Raw genomic sequence first — 17,252 nt, 5'->3', positions numbered from 1 at the left:
CTGTTAAAGAGTCATTAAAGTGGTAATGAAGCCATTTAACAGCCATTTGCCAATGCCCAGGAAGCCTTTGGCCACATTCAGCTGGATTTTATATTGTAGGAAAATGTGTTATTGGGGTTAAAAACAGTTTCCAAATGACGACTCTTCAGTTATTCTCTGTACCCAGAAGTAAAAACTGCTAACCTGGCTCAAGGAGGAGCTGATATGGCCAGTGAGTTTATTTCTTGATCTAGTCATTTTATTCAAACCCAGTTTAAGTAAACGAGTCTGGCAGGGAATTCTGTGTAACAGTACCGGGTTTACAATGGCGCCAGTGGAGCCATGGTACCGGGCCCACACTCTAAAGGGGCCCTGGCCCAGCCCAGTCCACTTGCGCTGCGCCCTGAGCTGCTGGCTCCTCTCCCTTCTGGCTCCCCACCGCTCGCTCCTCTCATCCTGGTGGCCGACCAACTGGCTGAGTGCTCCTCTCCACCCCTATCACTGGCAGAGAGAAGTCCTCAGGTGCTCCCACTCCGGGCCGGGCCAGGCCGGTGACTGACTGCTTCAAGCTCCCCAGGGGCGGGGCCCCCCTTTCCCTGCCACTCTGCAGAAGCAGCAGGCTGGGGAAATCGCTTCCTGCACCGTGGGCACCAGCGCCAGGCGGGCAGGGCGGGACCCCAGGGGACGGGGCCTCTCTGCTCCAGAGCTTCAGCTGTCCTGCTCCCTAGCACTGTGCTTGGATGGGGGATCCCTGCTCTGCGCTGGTTCAACAGGGCCAGTGAGTACGCCCAGGGGGCAAGGCGTGGGAGAGTGGATCGGGGGGGGGGTGCTGGGCTGTGAGGGGCGGGGGCGCTGGGCAGCATGAGAGGTTTGTGTGTTTTGGGATGCTAGGCACTGGGAGGTCTGTTGGGGGGCACTGGGCAATGGAGAAGGTCTGTGTATGTTGGGATGCTGGGCATTGGGAGGTCTGTGTGGGACACTGTGTAGTTGTGGTGGGCGGGGCTGTGGGGAAGAACACTGGCCAATGGCGAGTGGGGGAGATCTGTGTGTGTTGGGGTGCTAGGGAGTGGGGGTTCTGTGTGAGGTGCAGGGCAGTTGTGGTGTGGCTGTGGGCAGGGGGGTGCTGGGCAGGGGTGGTGATGTGCAGAGTGCTGTGAGTTTGTGATGGGGGGGGGGGTTGTGGGTGGTGGCACTGGGCATAGCAGGTCCAGAGGGGCCCTTGCTCCACGGACCAACCTCCCCGTGCCATGCTCCATTGCCCCCAGAGGGGCCCACAAATATGTTTAGTGCTGGGCCTACAAAAGGTTAATTCAGTCCTGCTGTGTAAGAAAGGTGATTAAACTACTGCCTTAATGCAGGCTGTCAATGACAAGCACTTTTCAAACTGAGAGATTAGGCTTCAGTTTGGCGCAGGTAGCCTGGCTTTTCCTCTCTCTGTATACAGTATACACCGAGCTCCCTGCCATGCAGAGGAGAATCTATCTGGCAACTGAGCTATAGCTGTTGCCTGTTCAGTTCCCTTGGGGTGCTTTAAAGTGAAAAGGGGAGAGGGTGTCACGGGGGGGGGGGTGGCAGCAGGGTGAGGAGGCGAGCAGCGAGCCAGCTGCACAGTAGGTGGTGGTGGTGGGGTCTCAAGTGGGGAAAGGGTCGGGGGGGGGGTGAGGAGGCAAGCAGCAGATGGGCGAACGGCAGGCGGGCATGGGAGGAGGTGAGTTAGAGGGGGGTATATCGGGGTGGTGAAGAGGTGAGTGGCAAGTCAGCGGTAGGTGGGGCTTGTGGCAGAGCAGAGGTGCAGTGTGAGTGGGGCTGTGGGCGGAAGAGAGAGGACAAGGAGCTCGCCTCCCCCAGGGGAAGTTTCACCCACTACCCATGGATCTGATGGAGATCTCAGAGCTGCCTCCATGACTAAAAATTTTAGCCTGACTGTGGTTTAAAGTCTTTTGCAAATTTGGCAATGATCCAAAATATGAGCGTCCCTTACATACTTTGAGCAGCTTGAGTGTGGGTCACTCACAGGCATTGGCCTAGTGCACACAGCGTTTGAAGCCCCAGTGACTGAGGCATTCCTCAGTATTGAGAAACAGAAACCCCAAAACTGGGGAGTGAAAATGAAATGAATCCTATCTACACCATTAACTAAGTACTAATCAATTACAACACAAAAATATTTATAATACATTTACAAGGAGCACTCTTAGAGCACTTGCTAAGGCAAGCCAAGCAATTCCAACCACTGTCACGGATGGTAAGAAGGAACTGAGGGGACTCTGGGATGACTGGGCCCTTTATAACAGCATGCACTGGCACACGATGGCAGAGGGCGCTCATGCTGCCCTGATGGGTATCACTGATGGAAAAGTTTCCAATGACTGTGTGAGCGGTGCATAAAAACCAAGAGTGGAAGACACATGTGCAACCATTTGAAAAAGAATAGTTCCCCTAGGCTGGATTTAAACCAGTTACATAAAATTGAAATGAACCCTCTCTCACTACCAAAGCTATTCAGTCTGCTGTCCTTCGCTTGCCAATGAGCTCTTCACTCATCCTACATTAAGAATGCTAATTAAAACACATTAGAACTGCACAACATGTAAAATTTGTGCAGCAAAAACCAGACATTAGCTAACACAGATATATTGCTAAAAGAGCTGTCATAACTATAAAGGGAAGGGTAATAGCTGTCCTGTGTACAGTACTATAAATCCCTCCTGGCCAGAGACTCCAAAATCCTTTTCCCTGTAAAGGGTTAAGAAGCTCAGGTAACCTGGCTGGCATCTGACCTAAAGGACCAATAAGGGGACAAGATACTTTCAAATTTTGGGGGGGGAAGGCTGTTGTTTGTGTTCTTTGTTTGGGAGTGTGTTCGCTCTCGGGACTGAGAGGGACCAGACATCAATCCAGGTTCTCCACATCTTTCTAAGCAAGTCTCTCCTATTTCAAACTTGTAAGTAAATAGCCAGGCAAGGCGTGTTAGTTTTCCTTTGTNTTGGAGCCCCTTGCGCCTGGTGGTATGCCCACGGGGTCCAGAACGACCAGTGAGATGGGCCAGGGTCAGGGTCCTCTGCTCCCTCTTGCCAATGGCCTAAATCTTGCTCCCCGGTTTGCCCCTGAGGGGGGTATGCCGATCTTGACAAGTCCTCAGAGGAGCGAGACACCGATCTCGATGGCCATGGCGGTGCCGACTGCGCCGAGACGAATCCCGTGGGATACGGTGCCGTACGGTGCCGGTCTAGAGATGTTCTATCTCTACGCGGTGCCGGCGATCGGTGCCGAGATCGCGATCGGTGCCGATGACCTCGCCGGTGCCGGGAGTCGGACCTGGATCGAGACGATGACCTGGAGTAGGCCCGGTGTCGGGAGCGGCCTCTCGACGTCGAACGTCGATCGTACCGGTGCCGAGAGCTACGTCTCGACGTTGATCGGTGCCGACGATCATAACGGTGCCGAGACGTAGAGCGGTGCCGCGATGATCTTGGCCGCGAGTACGACCGGTGCCGAGGTGATATCCGGCGCCGGGACTGCGAGCGGCGTGGGGACCTGCTTCGGGACCTGGACCGGTGCCGTGGTTCCAGCCCTTGCGATGGAGGGCGCATCAAGGCAGGTTTTCCCCTAGATTGGACCAGGCGAGTCAACGGTGCCGACGGTGCCGGTGGTTGGGGCGGTGCCGGCTCTGTGAGGGCGATCAAGTCTCTCGCCGTCGCGAAGGTCTCCGGTGTCGACGGGAGGCACTGTATCACCGCCGGTCTCGGTGGTGATTCTGTCTGCACCGGACTCAACGGCCTCGGAGCCGGAGTCGACGGTGCTGGAGGCACCTGTTTTCGGCGCTCCACAGGTGGACGCGGCTCTACCCCCGGCACCGGGGGAGCCGGCGTCTTCGGCACTGAGGTCCCCTCCTTATGGGATTTTTTATGTCCCGGGGATAATGAACGGCGCCGAGGCACTTGCTGTGAGTGCGGTGCCGATGAGGTCCGGTGCCGTGGAGGCTTGTCCGACGTGGTCGGCATTGTCGGTGCCGCCGGGGCACTGCGCACCGAGGTGCTAGGTGCCGGGGCCTGACGCGCCGATGGAGCGTCCGGGCTAAGTGCCGCCTCCATAAGGAGTTGTCGGAGTCGAAAGTCCCGCTCCTTCTTGGTCCTCGGTCTGAAGGCCTTACAGATCTTGCACTTATCTGTTTGATGGGACTCTCCCAGGCACTTCAGACACGAGTCGTGCGGATCGCTTGTTGGCATAGGCTTAGCGCAGGAGGCGCACTGTTTGAAGCCAGGAGCCTTGGGCATGAGCCCGGCCACGCGGCCGGGGAAAAAAGGGGGAGACAACCTCCTTAATCCCCTTTAACTATATAACAACTATAAACAAGTGAATAAACAACTATATAACTATAAACAACTAGGGGGGAGGGATAGCTCAGTGGTTTGAGCATTGGCCTGCTAAACCCAGGGTTGTGAGTTCAATCCTTGAGGGGGCCACTTGGGGATCTGGGGCAAAAACAGTACTTGGTCCTGCTAGTGAAGGCAGGGGGCTGGACTCGATGATCTTTCAAGGTCCCTTCCAGTTCTAGGAGATGGGATATCTCCATTAATTAATTTATTTATTTAATTTAAACTTGTAAGTAAATAGCCAGGCAAGGCGTGTTAGTTTTCCTTTGTTTTTCTCAACTTGTAAATGTACCTTTTACCAGAGTGTTTATCTTTGTTTGCTGTACTTTGAACCTAAGACTAGAGGGGAGTCCTCTGAGCTCTTTAAGTTTGATTACCCTGTAAGGTTAATTTCCATACTGATTTTACAGAGATGATTTTTACCTTTTTCTTTAATTAAAAGCCTTCTTTTTAAGAACCTGATTGATTTTTCCTTGTTCAAGATCCAAGGGGTGGATCCTGATTCACCAGGAGTTGGTGGGAGGAAGGAGGGGAATGGTTAATTTCCCCTTGTTTTAAATCCAAGGGGTTTGGATTTGTTTTCACCAGGGAATGGGTGAAGGTTTTTCAAGGCTTCCCAGGGAGAATTGGTGGCAGCCGAACCAGAGCTAAGCTGGTAGTTAAGCTTAGAAGTTTTCATGCAGGCCCCTACATTTGTACCCTAAAGTTCAAAGTGGGGATCCAGCCCTGACAGGAGCGAAAATACAAACAAATAGACCAATGGACTTTTAGAGGAATAAAGAAAGGTTTAAACACAGACCAGAAGGGGGTGGGAGGGCAGAAACATAAACCACATACAAGAAGAAGAGAAAATAACAGACAAAGTCTGAAAGCAATTCAACAGTAGCAGAGAAAATGCAGCTCAGGAGTAACAGACAAATATAAAGCAATAAGACAAGATAAAACAATAAAGGAAAATATAGAAAAAGTATACAATGAAGCTAATACTTGGGCTTCAGAAGCATGCTAGCCACAGCTCCTGCTAAAGAACATAAAACATCAAAGAGAATAGCAACAGAAAGCAAGTTTATGTCCTCAATTTTACGAATCTTTATTCTGTAGAAGGGAAGAACACCCTTTTTTCAACTTGTTTTTCTGCCAAAAGTTAAAATTTATTATTGTATTTAAAAAGACATTACAGTTTTTATCTGACAGTGTTTATGGACAGTGGTAATATAGTGATGGCTACATACATGCTTCCATAATAACCACCATTTTCATTTGTTCATAAGAACTTTCTCAAAAATTATTTTTGGGTTGAAACTTTCCATATTGCGCCTCAGCACAAGTTCAATTTTAGAGGAAGATGGGTGCAAAATCTATTGCACTGCTTTTCAACTAGAAAAGGCTCATTTCCATTTTAAACACATTTTTTTCCCCACACAGAATGCCTATAAGCTGATACGATAAAAAGATGAACCTTTCAATATGTGATTACTTATTTTGAGGAAAGGCCTCTTGGCCCAGAGCCTTGTGCAGTAAAACCCCACAGGAGGGAGAGAGACAAATTCCAAAAGTTCAGATTGCAAAGTCATTATCAAATGTTCCCCTCGGGAGGAGGGATCTATGCTGCAGCAAAGGAAACAGGCTGTGTACCCACAACTATCTATCATCAAGAAACGGAGCTATGAACTTTGTCCTGGGTCCAATACAATTAGGGTGCAGAGTAGCATCACTAAGGAAGTTGACACCCTCCCTGCCCAGTGTATAGCTTTGGGGCCCAGAAGGCAGATACACTCCACAGCTGCTTGATGATTCCTTCTGAGACCACCAGATGTTTCACAAGTCCAGAAATCCCTGGCAATTGATCATCAAATGTAGAAGGCAAGGAAGCTGCAACTTAGTCCCTAACCTGAACTGTTGAAGCTCAAATGCATTCCCTCAGTCCCTCGTGGTGAATGATGTGGAGGTATCCTCTTTCTGCCAAGGCCTACAATGAAGGTTGGGAGACAGACCCAGGTACATAATGCAAAAGAAAGGAAGGCTAAGGAAAGGGGAGAGAATGATCCTAAGAAGACATTGAGAAGGAACAGATGGGTGAAAAGAGGAAGAAAGGGCGAAAAAAGGAGAGCATTGGCTGCTAAACCCAGGGTTCTGAGTTCAATCCTTGAGGGGGCCGCTTAGGGATCTGGGGCAAAATCAGTACTTGGTCCTGCTAGTGAAGGCAGGGGGCTGGACTCAATGACCTTTCGGGGTCCCTTCCAGTTCTATGAGATAGGCATATCTCCATATATTTAAAAAAAAAAAAAAGTAACGTTTCAAAAAGAAGAAGAAAGGAGAAAAGTTAATTGGGGGGAAAACAGACACTGAGGAAAAGAGACAACTAAACAGTGAAGTGGAAAAGTAACAAAGAAAGAGATAGGAAAAATGCGGGATTGACTTGGTCCTCAGCTGCACTGAAGCAGATCACAACCATTACTCCATCCCAACCCTATCTCCTTGAGGCTGGCTGAACCCCAGCACCCACCGACCCAGAATTGATCAGTTCCACTTTGGAGAAACTAAGACTAAAGTGGTGTCTTCCCTCTCCCACAGCCATGTGGCCTTGGGAAAAAAATGAAGAGAGGACCTAGCCAGATACTCCAGCTAATAGGAGAAGCTGCAGAAGCAGCCAAAGCAGGAACATTTGGACATCCAGAGAACTTTCTACAGTTCTGACTGGACTTTCTCTACCCCATGGTGATGAGCTGTTTGCTCCCTCCCTACCTCCCAGTCTCTCATCTCAGCTTCACTCCATACTGGCCCCTCTTACCCTCTCCTCCCTTGTCCTGTCCCCCCAGACCCCTTTCCGTCAGTGTTCCCTCTCCCTTCACTCTCCTTTCCATTTAGCTGATCACCTCCTAACTAACCCTCCCCCCTCCAAAAATCCCACCCTGAGGAACTAACATGTTGTTTGCTGTCATAATGTAGTCCACGCTGCTGGGGTGTTATACCCCTCTCCTCATCCTGTACCTGACTTGACTATTTAGACTGTAAGCTCTTCAGGGCAGGGACTGTGTGCTACTGTGTGTATGTGTTGAGCACAGTGCTGAGCACAATGAGGCACCATTCTTATTGATCCCTGGACACTACCATAATACACAGATTAATAAATAAAAAAACTAAGGTCTGCTCCAACTTGTACTAGCTTATAATGGCACTCAGGGGGACATTTTACCAGCAAGGATTGTGGGAGTACAATGCACTTCATTCCTGTCTCCTCCAGCCCCTTCCCATCTCCAAAATGCAACCTATGCTGGGGGTGGAAGGAGGGGTGGAAGGAGCATATTGCTGGTTGCACTGACTTTATGCCAGCCAATGATTCCGCTATGACTGGAGAACCTTCAGCTGCTCATTTACAGCAGATTTATGGTCCCTATGCACTGCTCTGGCAGCATAAAGTTCGGGCATGGGCCAGGATATGGCCCCTGATTTGGTAGTATTTTACAACCAGTTTGCATGGGTATAAGTAACTACACAATGAGATAGGCAGTGTTCTTTTATTGCACACACAAAACTACATTAAAAGAACATTAAGGTTGCATTCTGGTACTCAAATATTGGGAAATGCCCATTTTTCCACAGGATGCCTACCTCATTCAGTGCATATGATGGACCTACTCTGGGAATTAATCAGGGCTAAGTAGTTAATGAGGCTGTCGTCTGTAGGACCCCTGCCTCATTTGTTGTAGAAATTGGAAAGTGTGTAGGGAATGAGGCAGAGGCTCTGGGCTCCTCATCTAATTTCAATTGCCATCACCCCTACCCCCCCGCCCACTCCTCATATATGTCTCTCCCCTTCCTGGCTCCTTGTTTCTGTCCTAGTCTCCTTACCCAGCCAGTCCCAATTCCCTCCCCACTAACCTGTTTCCTTCGCTCTCTCCCAGTCCCAGTCTCCCCACCCCAGCCAAATCTAATTTCCCCATCTCCCGTTCCAGTCTTCACCCCCTTCTCCAGGTTCCTTGTCTCAGTCTACTTGTCATGCTACCTCCCCCAGGTCTGGCTTCTGTCCCTTCTGCATTTGTGTCAGGACTTCCTTCTCCATACTACTTAGGCACTAGCAGGAGAAGCATTGCCAGCAAAAGAGAGAGTCTCCCTGCTCCCAGTTTGGGTTCCTGGCCTCGCTCTGGTCCACCACAGCCAGAAGCAGCAATTGCAGGGAAATTCATTCTCAGCCCTGGGTTGAAGCATGTTCAGTACAGATGGAATCTTGTAGAATTTAACTGAAAAGCTCTAACAAGTCTCTACTGAGCATGTGCAAATTGAGATTTTTTTTTGAAGTGGCCTGATTTCGGCAGATTTTCACAAAGATGGCAAAAGGCAAAGACCATCCCCCTGCCAAATTTCAAGTCCCCACTCCAAAGCATGTGGTCTTTTCAAAGAGAACGTCACCAGAATTTTTAACATGATCATAACGCATGTTTTCCCTAATCCCATTCTTGGAACCAGCTGAACCATTTTTGCTGGAGCTTTCAAAATAAATAAATAAATAAATAAAAATTAAGCCTGAGACAGACACGTAACAGGGGTTTGACAAAGCTGTAAGTGTCTTATACTGGAAGTGTTGGATAACTTTAATTACATGTGACATTACCAGCTATGCCTATAACAGAAAGCTGCCAAAATATTCCAATAAAATAGATATGTGAATAATAATACATAAATAATACATATACAACATACAAACATTTTATATACTGTTTGGTGGGAAACATTACAGGACAGATTAATCTGACTTGTTATGTCTGTTGTCATTTTAAACCCATATAAAAGGAAAAAGTCATTATTTCTCTATCTGTCATGTTTAGGAGGGACATGTTCTAATGCACATTTAGTTTAATGCTGGAATGAGCAAAGGACTAGAAATCAGGCCACCTGGTTTCTAATCCCAGTTCTACTATTGATTCATTTTGTGACCCTGGATCTGTCATTTAGGACTAGATCCACAAAGGTGTATAAGTACCTTACTGCCTCTTTAAGTGCCTAAATCCTCCATTTCTACACCACTGACATTCACAAAACTACCACTCAGCAGCTGCCTAACCCTATAGACTCCTAAATTTCTGATAGTGGGCACATGCAAAGCCACCTAAGCCCTGACCTTGCACTACACTGACAATGTGCTCACAGCCCTCGCTGTAGTCAAATCTCTAGAGGCTCCGAAGCAGAATTCTGAAACTAGGTATTCCCTTGCCTATCTCATTGGCAGGGCCCATTCCTGTAGACATTCTCAGAGCACACCTAGAGCAGCAGTTCTCAAGCTTCTTTGCACTGTGACCCCCTTCTGACAATAAAAATTACTACACAACACCAGGAGGGGGGACTGAAGCCTGAGTCCATCCGAGCCCTGCCACTCTGGGTGAGAGGCCAAAGTCCTGCCGCCGCAGGTGCATGTGTGTGTGTGTGTGGGGGGGGGGGGAAGCCTAAGGGCTTCAACCCCGAGCAGAGGGTCTGTAACCTGAGCCCCGACACCCAGGGCTGAAGCCCTTGGGCTTCGGCTTCAGCCCGGGCCCCAGCAAGTCTAATGCCAGCCCTGGAGACCCCATTAAAATGGGGTCGCGACCCACTTTGGGGTCCTGACCCAGAGTTTGAGAACCACTGACCTAGAGGATCGGGCTGCTGCTTCACACACCAGGTAGCTGAGTGTGTCCAAAACACCTCACAGCCCAGTGGTTGTACACCTGGGATGTACGGACCCATGCTCCAGAACAGGGACTTGAACCCATGTCTCTCACATCACATCCCAGGGATTGCCTTAACTACCAGGCTTTTGGGTAGAGCTCTTTCTTTACTCTCTGTCTGCTAGGGCATGGATTACCAAAATGGCTGACCTGGCTTAGGCACCTCACTCCAGGAGAGGGTTCACAGCTGACAATTCCAAGCAGAGATAGGCATCTCCCTCTGGCCTGTAAGTCAAGTGCGTAAGACCCAAAACACCAGGAAGTAAGCATCCAAATACCTTTGTAGATCTGGGCTGACACCCCACCCCTTTCCTATGCATTTCACTGCTGGCTGAATTAGGTGGCTCCTTGCTCAGCTTTCTGGCTTCTGAAGATCTCTTTCTTAAGCACCTAACCCTCCCCATGCTTTGTATGGGGACCTTAGGTACCTACTCAAGATTCCATTAGGTCGCTAGGAGCCTAGGAATTAGGTGTAGCAACTATGCACCTTTGTAGATTTAACCTTTGCACTCTTTGTGCTGTAGCCTATAGGGCTAGCTTGTCTTTACTATATTCACTGCCTTGCCTTTATTCTGCCTTTATTATATTCAGGGAACCTACAGGCTTATATCCTGTAAGACATTGACTTCAGCTGTTAGCATGAGGCTTAAGGCCTATGGACTTTGGTATAGATAAATGGTCCAACGGTAACCTCTATGTTTTGGGGAACTGGAAGTAGAGTGTAAGGTGCAATTTTGCCCATAATGACATCAGCCAACCACAGAAACATGAGCTAACACCAGCTTTTGGAAAGTTTTGGAGAGAACATCCAACAACAAAAGTGCCATGGCAACGAATTGAGGTATATGATAATGAGTTGAAATCATGAATCTACTAACATATAGAAGGGGTAGCTGTGTTAGTCTGAATCTGTAAAAAGCAACAGAGAGCCCTGTGGCACCTTTAAGACTAACAGAAGTATTGGGAGCATAAGCTTTCGTGGGTAAGAACCTCACTTCTTCAGATGCATCTGAAGAAGTGAGGTTCTTACCCACGAAAGCTTATGCTCCCAATACTTCTGTTAGTCTTAAAGGTGCCACAGGGCTCTCTGTTGCTTTTTACAGATTCAGACTAACACAGCTACCCCTTCTATATGTTAGTAGATTCATGATTTCAACTCATTATCATATACCTCAATTCGTTGCCATGGCACTTTTGTTGTTGGATGTTCTCTCCAAAACTTTCCAAAAGCTGGTGTTAGCTCATGTTTCTGTGGTTGGCTGANAAGACTAACAGAAGTATTGGGAGCATAAGCTTTCGTGAGTAAGAACCTCACTTCTTCAGATGCATCTGAAGAAGTGAGGTTCTTACTCACGAAAGCTTATGCTCCCAATACTTCTGTTAGTCTTAAAGGTGCCACAGGACTCTCTGTTGCTTTTAACATATCGAAGAAGAGTTTCAGAGTAGCAGCCGTGTTAGTCTGTATCCGCAAAAAGAACAGGAGTACTTGTGGCACCTTAGTCTCTAAGGTGCCACAAGTACTCCTGTTCTTTATATAGAAGAAGGACATCTCAACATTAGTAAGGGGAGGAAATACAAATAAGGAAGAAGGGAAATACCCCTACTGAATATGCATTAGACATGGTAGCATCAGCATAACATATTATAAAAGTGGCATCCCAGCCTGTGGGCAGGAGGAGAGAGAGATGTAGCCCTTGGGAGGTGACAGAATGATGGCCACTGGTAAAGAGGAGGAAGGAGACACTGATGAGGAAGATAATGACTAACATTGCAGGTTGTTCTGCAATCTACCTTACTGAGTTAGAGTGTTTGAGAGTGTGCTAAATGTATTAATAAATTATATGTAAATATAGTCATATTCCTATAGTGTGAATGTTGCAACTGTGCACATTGGGGTTCCCAACTATATAATAATTTTAATAATACTGGGCCTGATCTTGGGACAAGAACCTGTCAACCCTCAAAGTGATAACCGGGAATTTTTATCCATAATCTATAGATCAGGCTATAGTGCCTCTGTCTTCCAATCTGTAAAATGAGGATAATACTTACATAATACAAGCACAAGAAGATATTTAATGAAACAGAGGCAGAAAATTTAAAACTGATCCAAGGAAACATTTTTTAAACACAACACATAATTACCTTCTGGAACTCATTGCCACAAGATATCATTGAGACCACAAGCTTAATCTTCCTGAGTTAAAGCAGGCACTGTAGACTGCTGCACTGAAGTGGATAAAGGGAAATTCCATTCTACTGAAGCAGTTTGTATCAAGGCCAGCACTATCAGTAGCATCAATACCTGTACTGTTTGCCTCAATAAGGCAATAAGCACAGGTTCCACTATATTGTAGCTGTTCAAAAATCATTAAAGCTTTAGGAGTTCACACCTGCAATCTCACTGGAAGCTGAGACAAAAGTGTAGAAATCTTAGCATGATGAATAATGTACTTCCTTCTGTACTCATTCTGTACTTGTTTATCATTATTGTCAATGAGAATTTTGAATGCAGAATCTGCAGTAGAATCCTCAATGAATATTGTAGAGCAAAATTCTGCCCATAGCTGGCAGAATTTATGCTTGTGGCAGCTTGATCAATCTTTTAATTTGCTACAGCCAGACCGGAAACAGGATCCAGGCAAAAGGTCAGAACAGGCATTTTATATTCTCCATTTTAAAAAAATAGAGCAATAAAGTAAGGAGCTAATGAGACACAGCATTGACAGCTGAAATTCATAAGTATCCAGTCCACAAGTAAACTGCTCCTACTAATTAAATACAGGTATCATGAAAAGGTTCTGCTTGGGGCCAAACTTTAAAATCCTTCTATCAGAAGGACTGAAAGGGTTTTACATCCCAGATAGTATAGAATAAGATTGCCTGGGAGGCTAGTCCAGAATGGAGAGGGTTAATTCCATAAAATTCACAGTCATGTCAATTGTAAATAATTCCAATGGGACTTGTTCAGATAGTAATGCAGCATTACTGAAAAACACGCTACAACTAAAACGACCTGTTATAAAATCCACCAAAACCTAAGACATATAAAAAGTTTATTAGTCATCACTGAGTTAAAATGTAAACAAGTTCTTTTTAGAGGAATCCAAAAATCTTTATGTCCAAGGTCTGCAGGGCCATAAAACTGGCTGAGAAAATTTTAAAATCTTTTAATTAATCACAGGATTTTATAGGCTCTCACAAACTGTAAATTAAACATTTACAAGGTAGAGTAAAAGTAAGTCCTCTTTGTACTAAGCAAGCTTACTAACCGTTCAGATATACCCCACTGGGTCAACCAACTTAGAACTTTACATCAAGTAGCTGTTACACAAACACTAAGCTCCGTCTAGACTCTAGAGCATCAATGTTGCATTCTAGAGTTCTATTTTCTCATTGATGAAGGAGGGTTTAAGCATGTCAACTGCTGCGAACACAGAATCATAGGACTGGAAGGGACCTCGTCATCTAGTCCAGTCCTCTGCACTCATGGCAGGACTAAGTATTATCTAGACCATTCCTGGCAGGTGTTTGTCCAACCTGCTCTTAAAAATCTCCAATGATAGAGATTCCACAGCCTCCCCCGGCAATTTATTCCAGTGCTTAACCATCCTGACAGTTAGGAAGTTTTTCCTAATGTCCAACCTAAACCTCCCTTGCTCCAATTTAAGCCCATTGTTTCTTGTCCTAGCCTTAGAGCTTAAGAAGAACAATTCTTCTCTCTCCTCCTTGTAACTACCTTTTATGTACTTGAAAACATTTGGGAGAATAGATCCCAGCTCTATATCTCTATAATTAATGGAAACACCATTAAAATATACCCAGAGAATATATTACAAGCATCATAAAGAAATCCATGTCCCAGAAGGTACCTTGCTCCTCATTTGCTTTCTCTACAAATAGTTCATATGGACTGATTAAGATGCAACAAAAAGGAAGCAGTTTTGGCATCTTGGCAACAGAAATGTTTTTAAAAGCTGTATCCAGTGGACAAGAGTCATTTTTTACTCAGATATACAAAACATAACTAATTAGAGGTATTTAGCTCAATTATTTAAAAAAAGCAATAAAAACTTTGCCTCTGCAATAAGTGCTTTAACCTACCTCGTAATACATAGGCACCTCTTTAACCTTTTTTCCCTTTTGATTTCCAGCTTCCATGATCTGTAAGAAAAGCATAATGCAGTATTGTGTTTATTATCTTCATCATTTTTTTCTTGATTACCCTAAGACTTCCTGACAGTAAGATATATTAGACTGTGGCATAATCTTCTAAGGGATGTGGTGAAAACTCCATCACTTTGGACATTTAAAACTAGTCTGGACAAAGCCCTGGACTATAGTGCATTGACACAGGATGGACTAGCTTACCTAATAGGGTTGTTTTCTTATTTAAACTAATCTATTAATTTTAAATTAACACAGCAGCACTTGTGACTAAGGAGAAAAAGGCTACCAAGTCTTCAAGAGGTTTTAATAATAAACCATTTTAAATACCTGTCCCAAAATTCCTTCCCACGATACCTCACTGAAGAGCTTCCGCTGTGGCACCTGCACAGCAAGAGACAAGGCTTGTGTGTGGACTTCATCCTCGATTTTGTTCCCAACAACAAAAGCAATGCTAGGCTTCCAATTATCCTGTGATTTTCCAAAATAAAAAATAAATGCATTTAAAAAGTCTTATTTTTGAGTTTTAAGAAACAAGCTTATACAAATTACTTCTTTACCAAAGGCAGCTGGTGAAGTCCATAATGTGTACTGAGAATTGCCTTGTATGCCACACTTTGGAATACAGGATATAAAATTTTAATAAGCATAAACACATGATGTCCTACTTCTTTTCTCCCATCAGGTGGCAGCATTGTGCTATATAAAACAAAACACTTTCATAACACAATGTAACAATTTCTTTATTGGTGAATGCTCCATTAGCACAATGTGAGGAATATTTTAGGATGACATTTGCAGACATGCCAGCCTTTAGAATTGAAAAAGAAGCTGAATTTTGTTTGTTGTTGAAAAAAAGAAAAGAAAAAGAGTTCCAAGTTCCTAGCCTGAAGAATTACAAAATACCAAACGTAACTTCCTGAAATTTAGAGCATTAAGATATTTCAAAACAAAACTTTTATGAACAAAAAGGAATATTACTATTATTTACCTAGAATTCTGTATTAGAATATGTATGATAAGGGCAAGTTATGTTCTGTTAAAATACCAACAAATGAGCACAAAAACGACCAGGCTGCAAACGTGCTGACATATTTCCTAGCAGAATGCATGCATAATGATATGAAAAAAAGAATCCAAACTCAATACTGCAGAAATACAAAACAAAAACAAATTACACCGTATGGTTGTTCTCTGGGGATATCTCCATAACGAGAGTATCAAACTACGCGGGAGAACTTGTAACGGAGACAAGTATCAGGGGGTAGCCGTGGTTAGTCTAGATCTACAAAAAACAACAAGGAGTCTGGTGGAGTCTGTTAGTCTTTAAGATGCCACCAGACTCGTTGTTTTTGTAAGGGAGACAGTTACTCTCCCTGTCTTCTGAGCATCTTTTCCTTGAACTCCTTCCTTCTGGGAACCCTGCCTCTTGCCAGGTCCCTTCCATGGTCCGGGACCATCTTCCCCAGCACCTCTATGCCCATCTCCAGGGCTCCCAGCAGAAGAACCAGAAGCAGTGGAATTAGAAGCATTTCGGCTGGGGTTCACACTGTGTGGAAGTTTGAAAATCTCACCCACATGCTCCAATTGCAAAGCTTACAATAAAGATGCATAAGGCCTTGTCTATACCACAGGGGGAGATCAATCTAAGTTATGCAACTTCAGCTACGTGAACAACATAACTGAAGTCGACGTACATAGATCTACTTAAAGTGGGGTCCACACAATGCAATGTCAATTGGAGATGCTCTCCCGTCAACTCCCCTTGCGCTTCTCATTCAGGTGAAGTACAGGAGTCGACAGGAGAGTGATCTGCGGTTGATTTAGCAGGTCTTCACTAGACCCACTAAATCAACCGCCGATGCATCGATCACCACACATTTAACCCCCAGTAAGTAAGGTGTCTCAGTGGTCAACATAGTAACAGGAGGCTGGTCGGTAGCCAATGCCAGAGAGCCATCATTTGTAGGCATCATGAGAACAGCAGGTTTTGAGGAATTTAAAAAAGAATAAAGTGGTGGCTTTATGAAATGTTATGGAGAATTCTTCCAATTCACAAGGGATGGTATGCAGGAATGTATGAATGTGTTTGTGGGAAAAAATGATGTAATCAAGCCCAGCATTGTTGGTAGAGCAAAGGCAGGGGTCAACTTTGCATAAAGAAATTACATTTGACAGGTAGGGTAAGTGGAGGGCTCTCTTCCTGACCTTCCAATCTTATTCACCCTTCACCTCTCCATTTGTTCCTACCAACTCCTTAAACTGTTTTAGGAGGAAAATAATTAAACACGTACAGCTTGGCTAATTGATGACTGGGAATGAGAAAAAAATATATGTAACCATCTAAAAATATTTCACAGTGTAAACATTTAGGATGGAGGGAGGGAAATGGTTCATTGTAGTCCAAGATGGCATGACTACAAGTAATGGGATGAAAGAATGAAAAAGAAAACTTAGACTTTGTCTACACTTGCAGAGGTGTGTAGGGTACGTGTAGCTACACACTGCAGAGAAAGTTTCTGGCAGGGGGGAGGCAGCAGGGAAAGCTCTGGCAGCCCTTTCCTTTTCCCTGCTGCCTCCTCCCTCCCAGAGCCCTTCCCGGCTGTCAGAGCCTTTCATCATAGTGAGGAACAGCTCTGGCAGCAGGACATTATACTGCTGCAAATAGCAGTGTGGTCATGGGAGGCACTGCTTGGGCGTGTGGAGAGCCACGTAGGGTATATACCAGGGGAGCCAAACTACGGCTCTTTTACAGTCAGGGTGAAGATTGTGGAACCCCCTACACCTGCCCATTCTTTGCCTACCAGACTGAGAGGGGGGAGTTCGGGGCTTCTGCCCTGCGGTGGTGAGGCTAGGGGCTTCTGCCAGAGATGACTGTACCTGCTGAGAGTGTGGGCACAATTTAAAAGGTTCACTTCCCCCCCAGTAGCCTAGGTCACACCCAGGGTGCCATTTCAGATTTTGGTGGAGTGGGGGCAACTTTAACCATGATTCCAGAGGCTACTTGGGCAATTTTGAAAACGCTTGTTTT

The 17,252-nt window shown here is 45.8% G+C and overlaps 1 protein-coding gene across 7 annotated transcripts in view; it reads right to left on the bottom strand.

Moving 5' to 3' along the window:
- Nucleotides 1–17,252, bottom strand: part of SPAG17 (sperm associated antigen 17) — a 280,253-nt gene that overhangs the window by 239,763 nt on the left and 23,238 nt on the right. For all 7 annotated transcript variants that reach the window (XR_004647912.1, XR_004647911.1, XR_004647913.1 and 4 more), the window contains exons 2-3: nt 14,552–14,692; nt 14,159–14,218 (exon numbers count right to left, since the gene is read on the bottom strand). Coding sequence is in view for 4 of the 7 variants with exons in the window: in XM_034787997.1 (XP_034643888.1) it covers nt 14,159–14,218; nt 14,552–14,692 (201 nt within the window). In the remaining 3 variants the exon portion in view is untranslated. The remainder of the gene's footprint in view (nt 1–14,158; nt 14,219–14,551; nt 14,693–17,252) is intronic.

Source organism: Trachemys scripta, chromosome 1, assembly GCF_013100865.1.
Source record: "Trachemys scripta elegans isolate TJP31775 chromosome 1, CAS_Tse_1.0, whole genome shotgun sequence".
NCBI lineage: Eukaryota > Metazoa > Chordata > Testudines > Emydidae > Trachemys > Trachemys scripta.
Note: the sequence above shows the minus strand (reverse complement) of the source record. Positions and strands in the feature narration are given on the sequence as shown.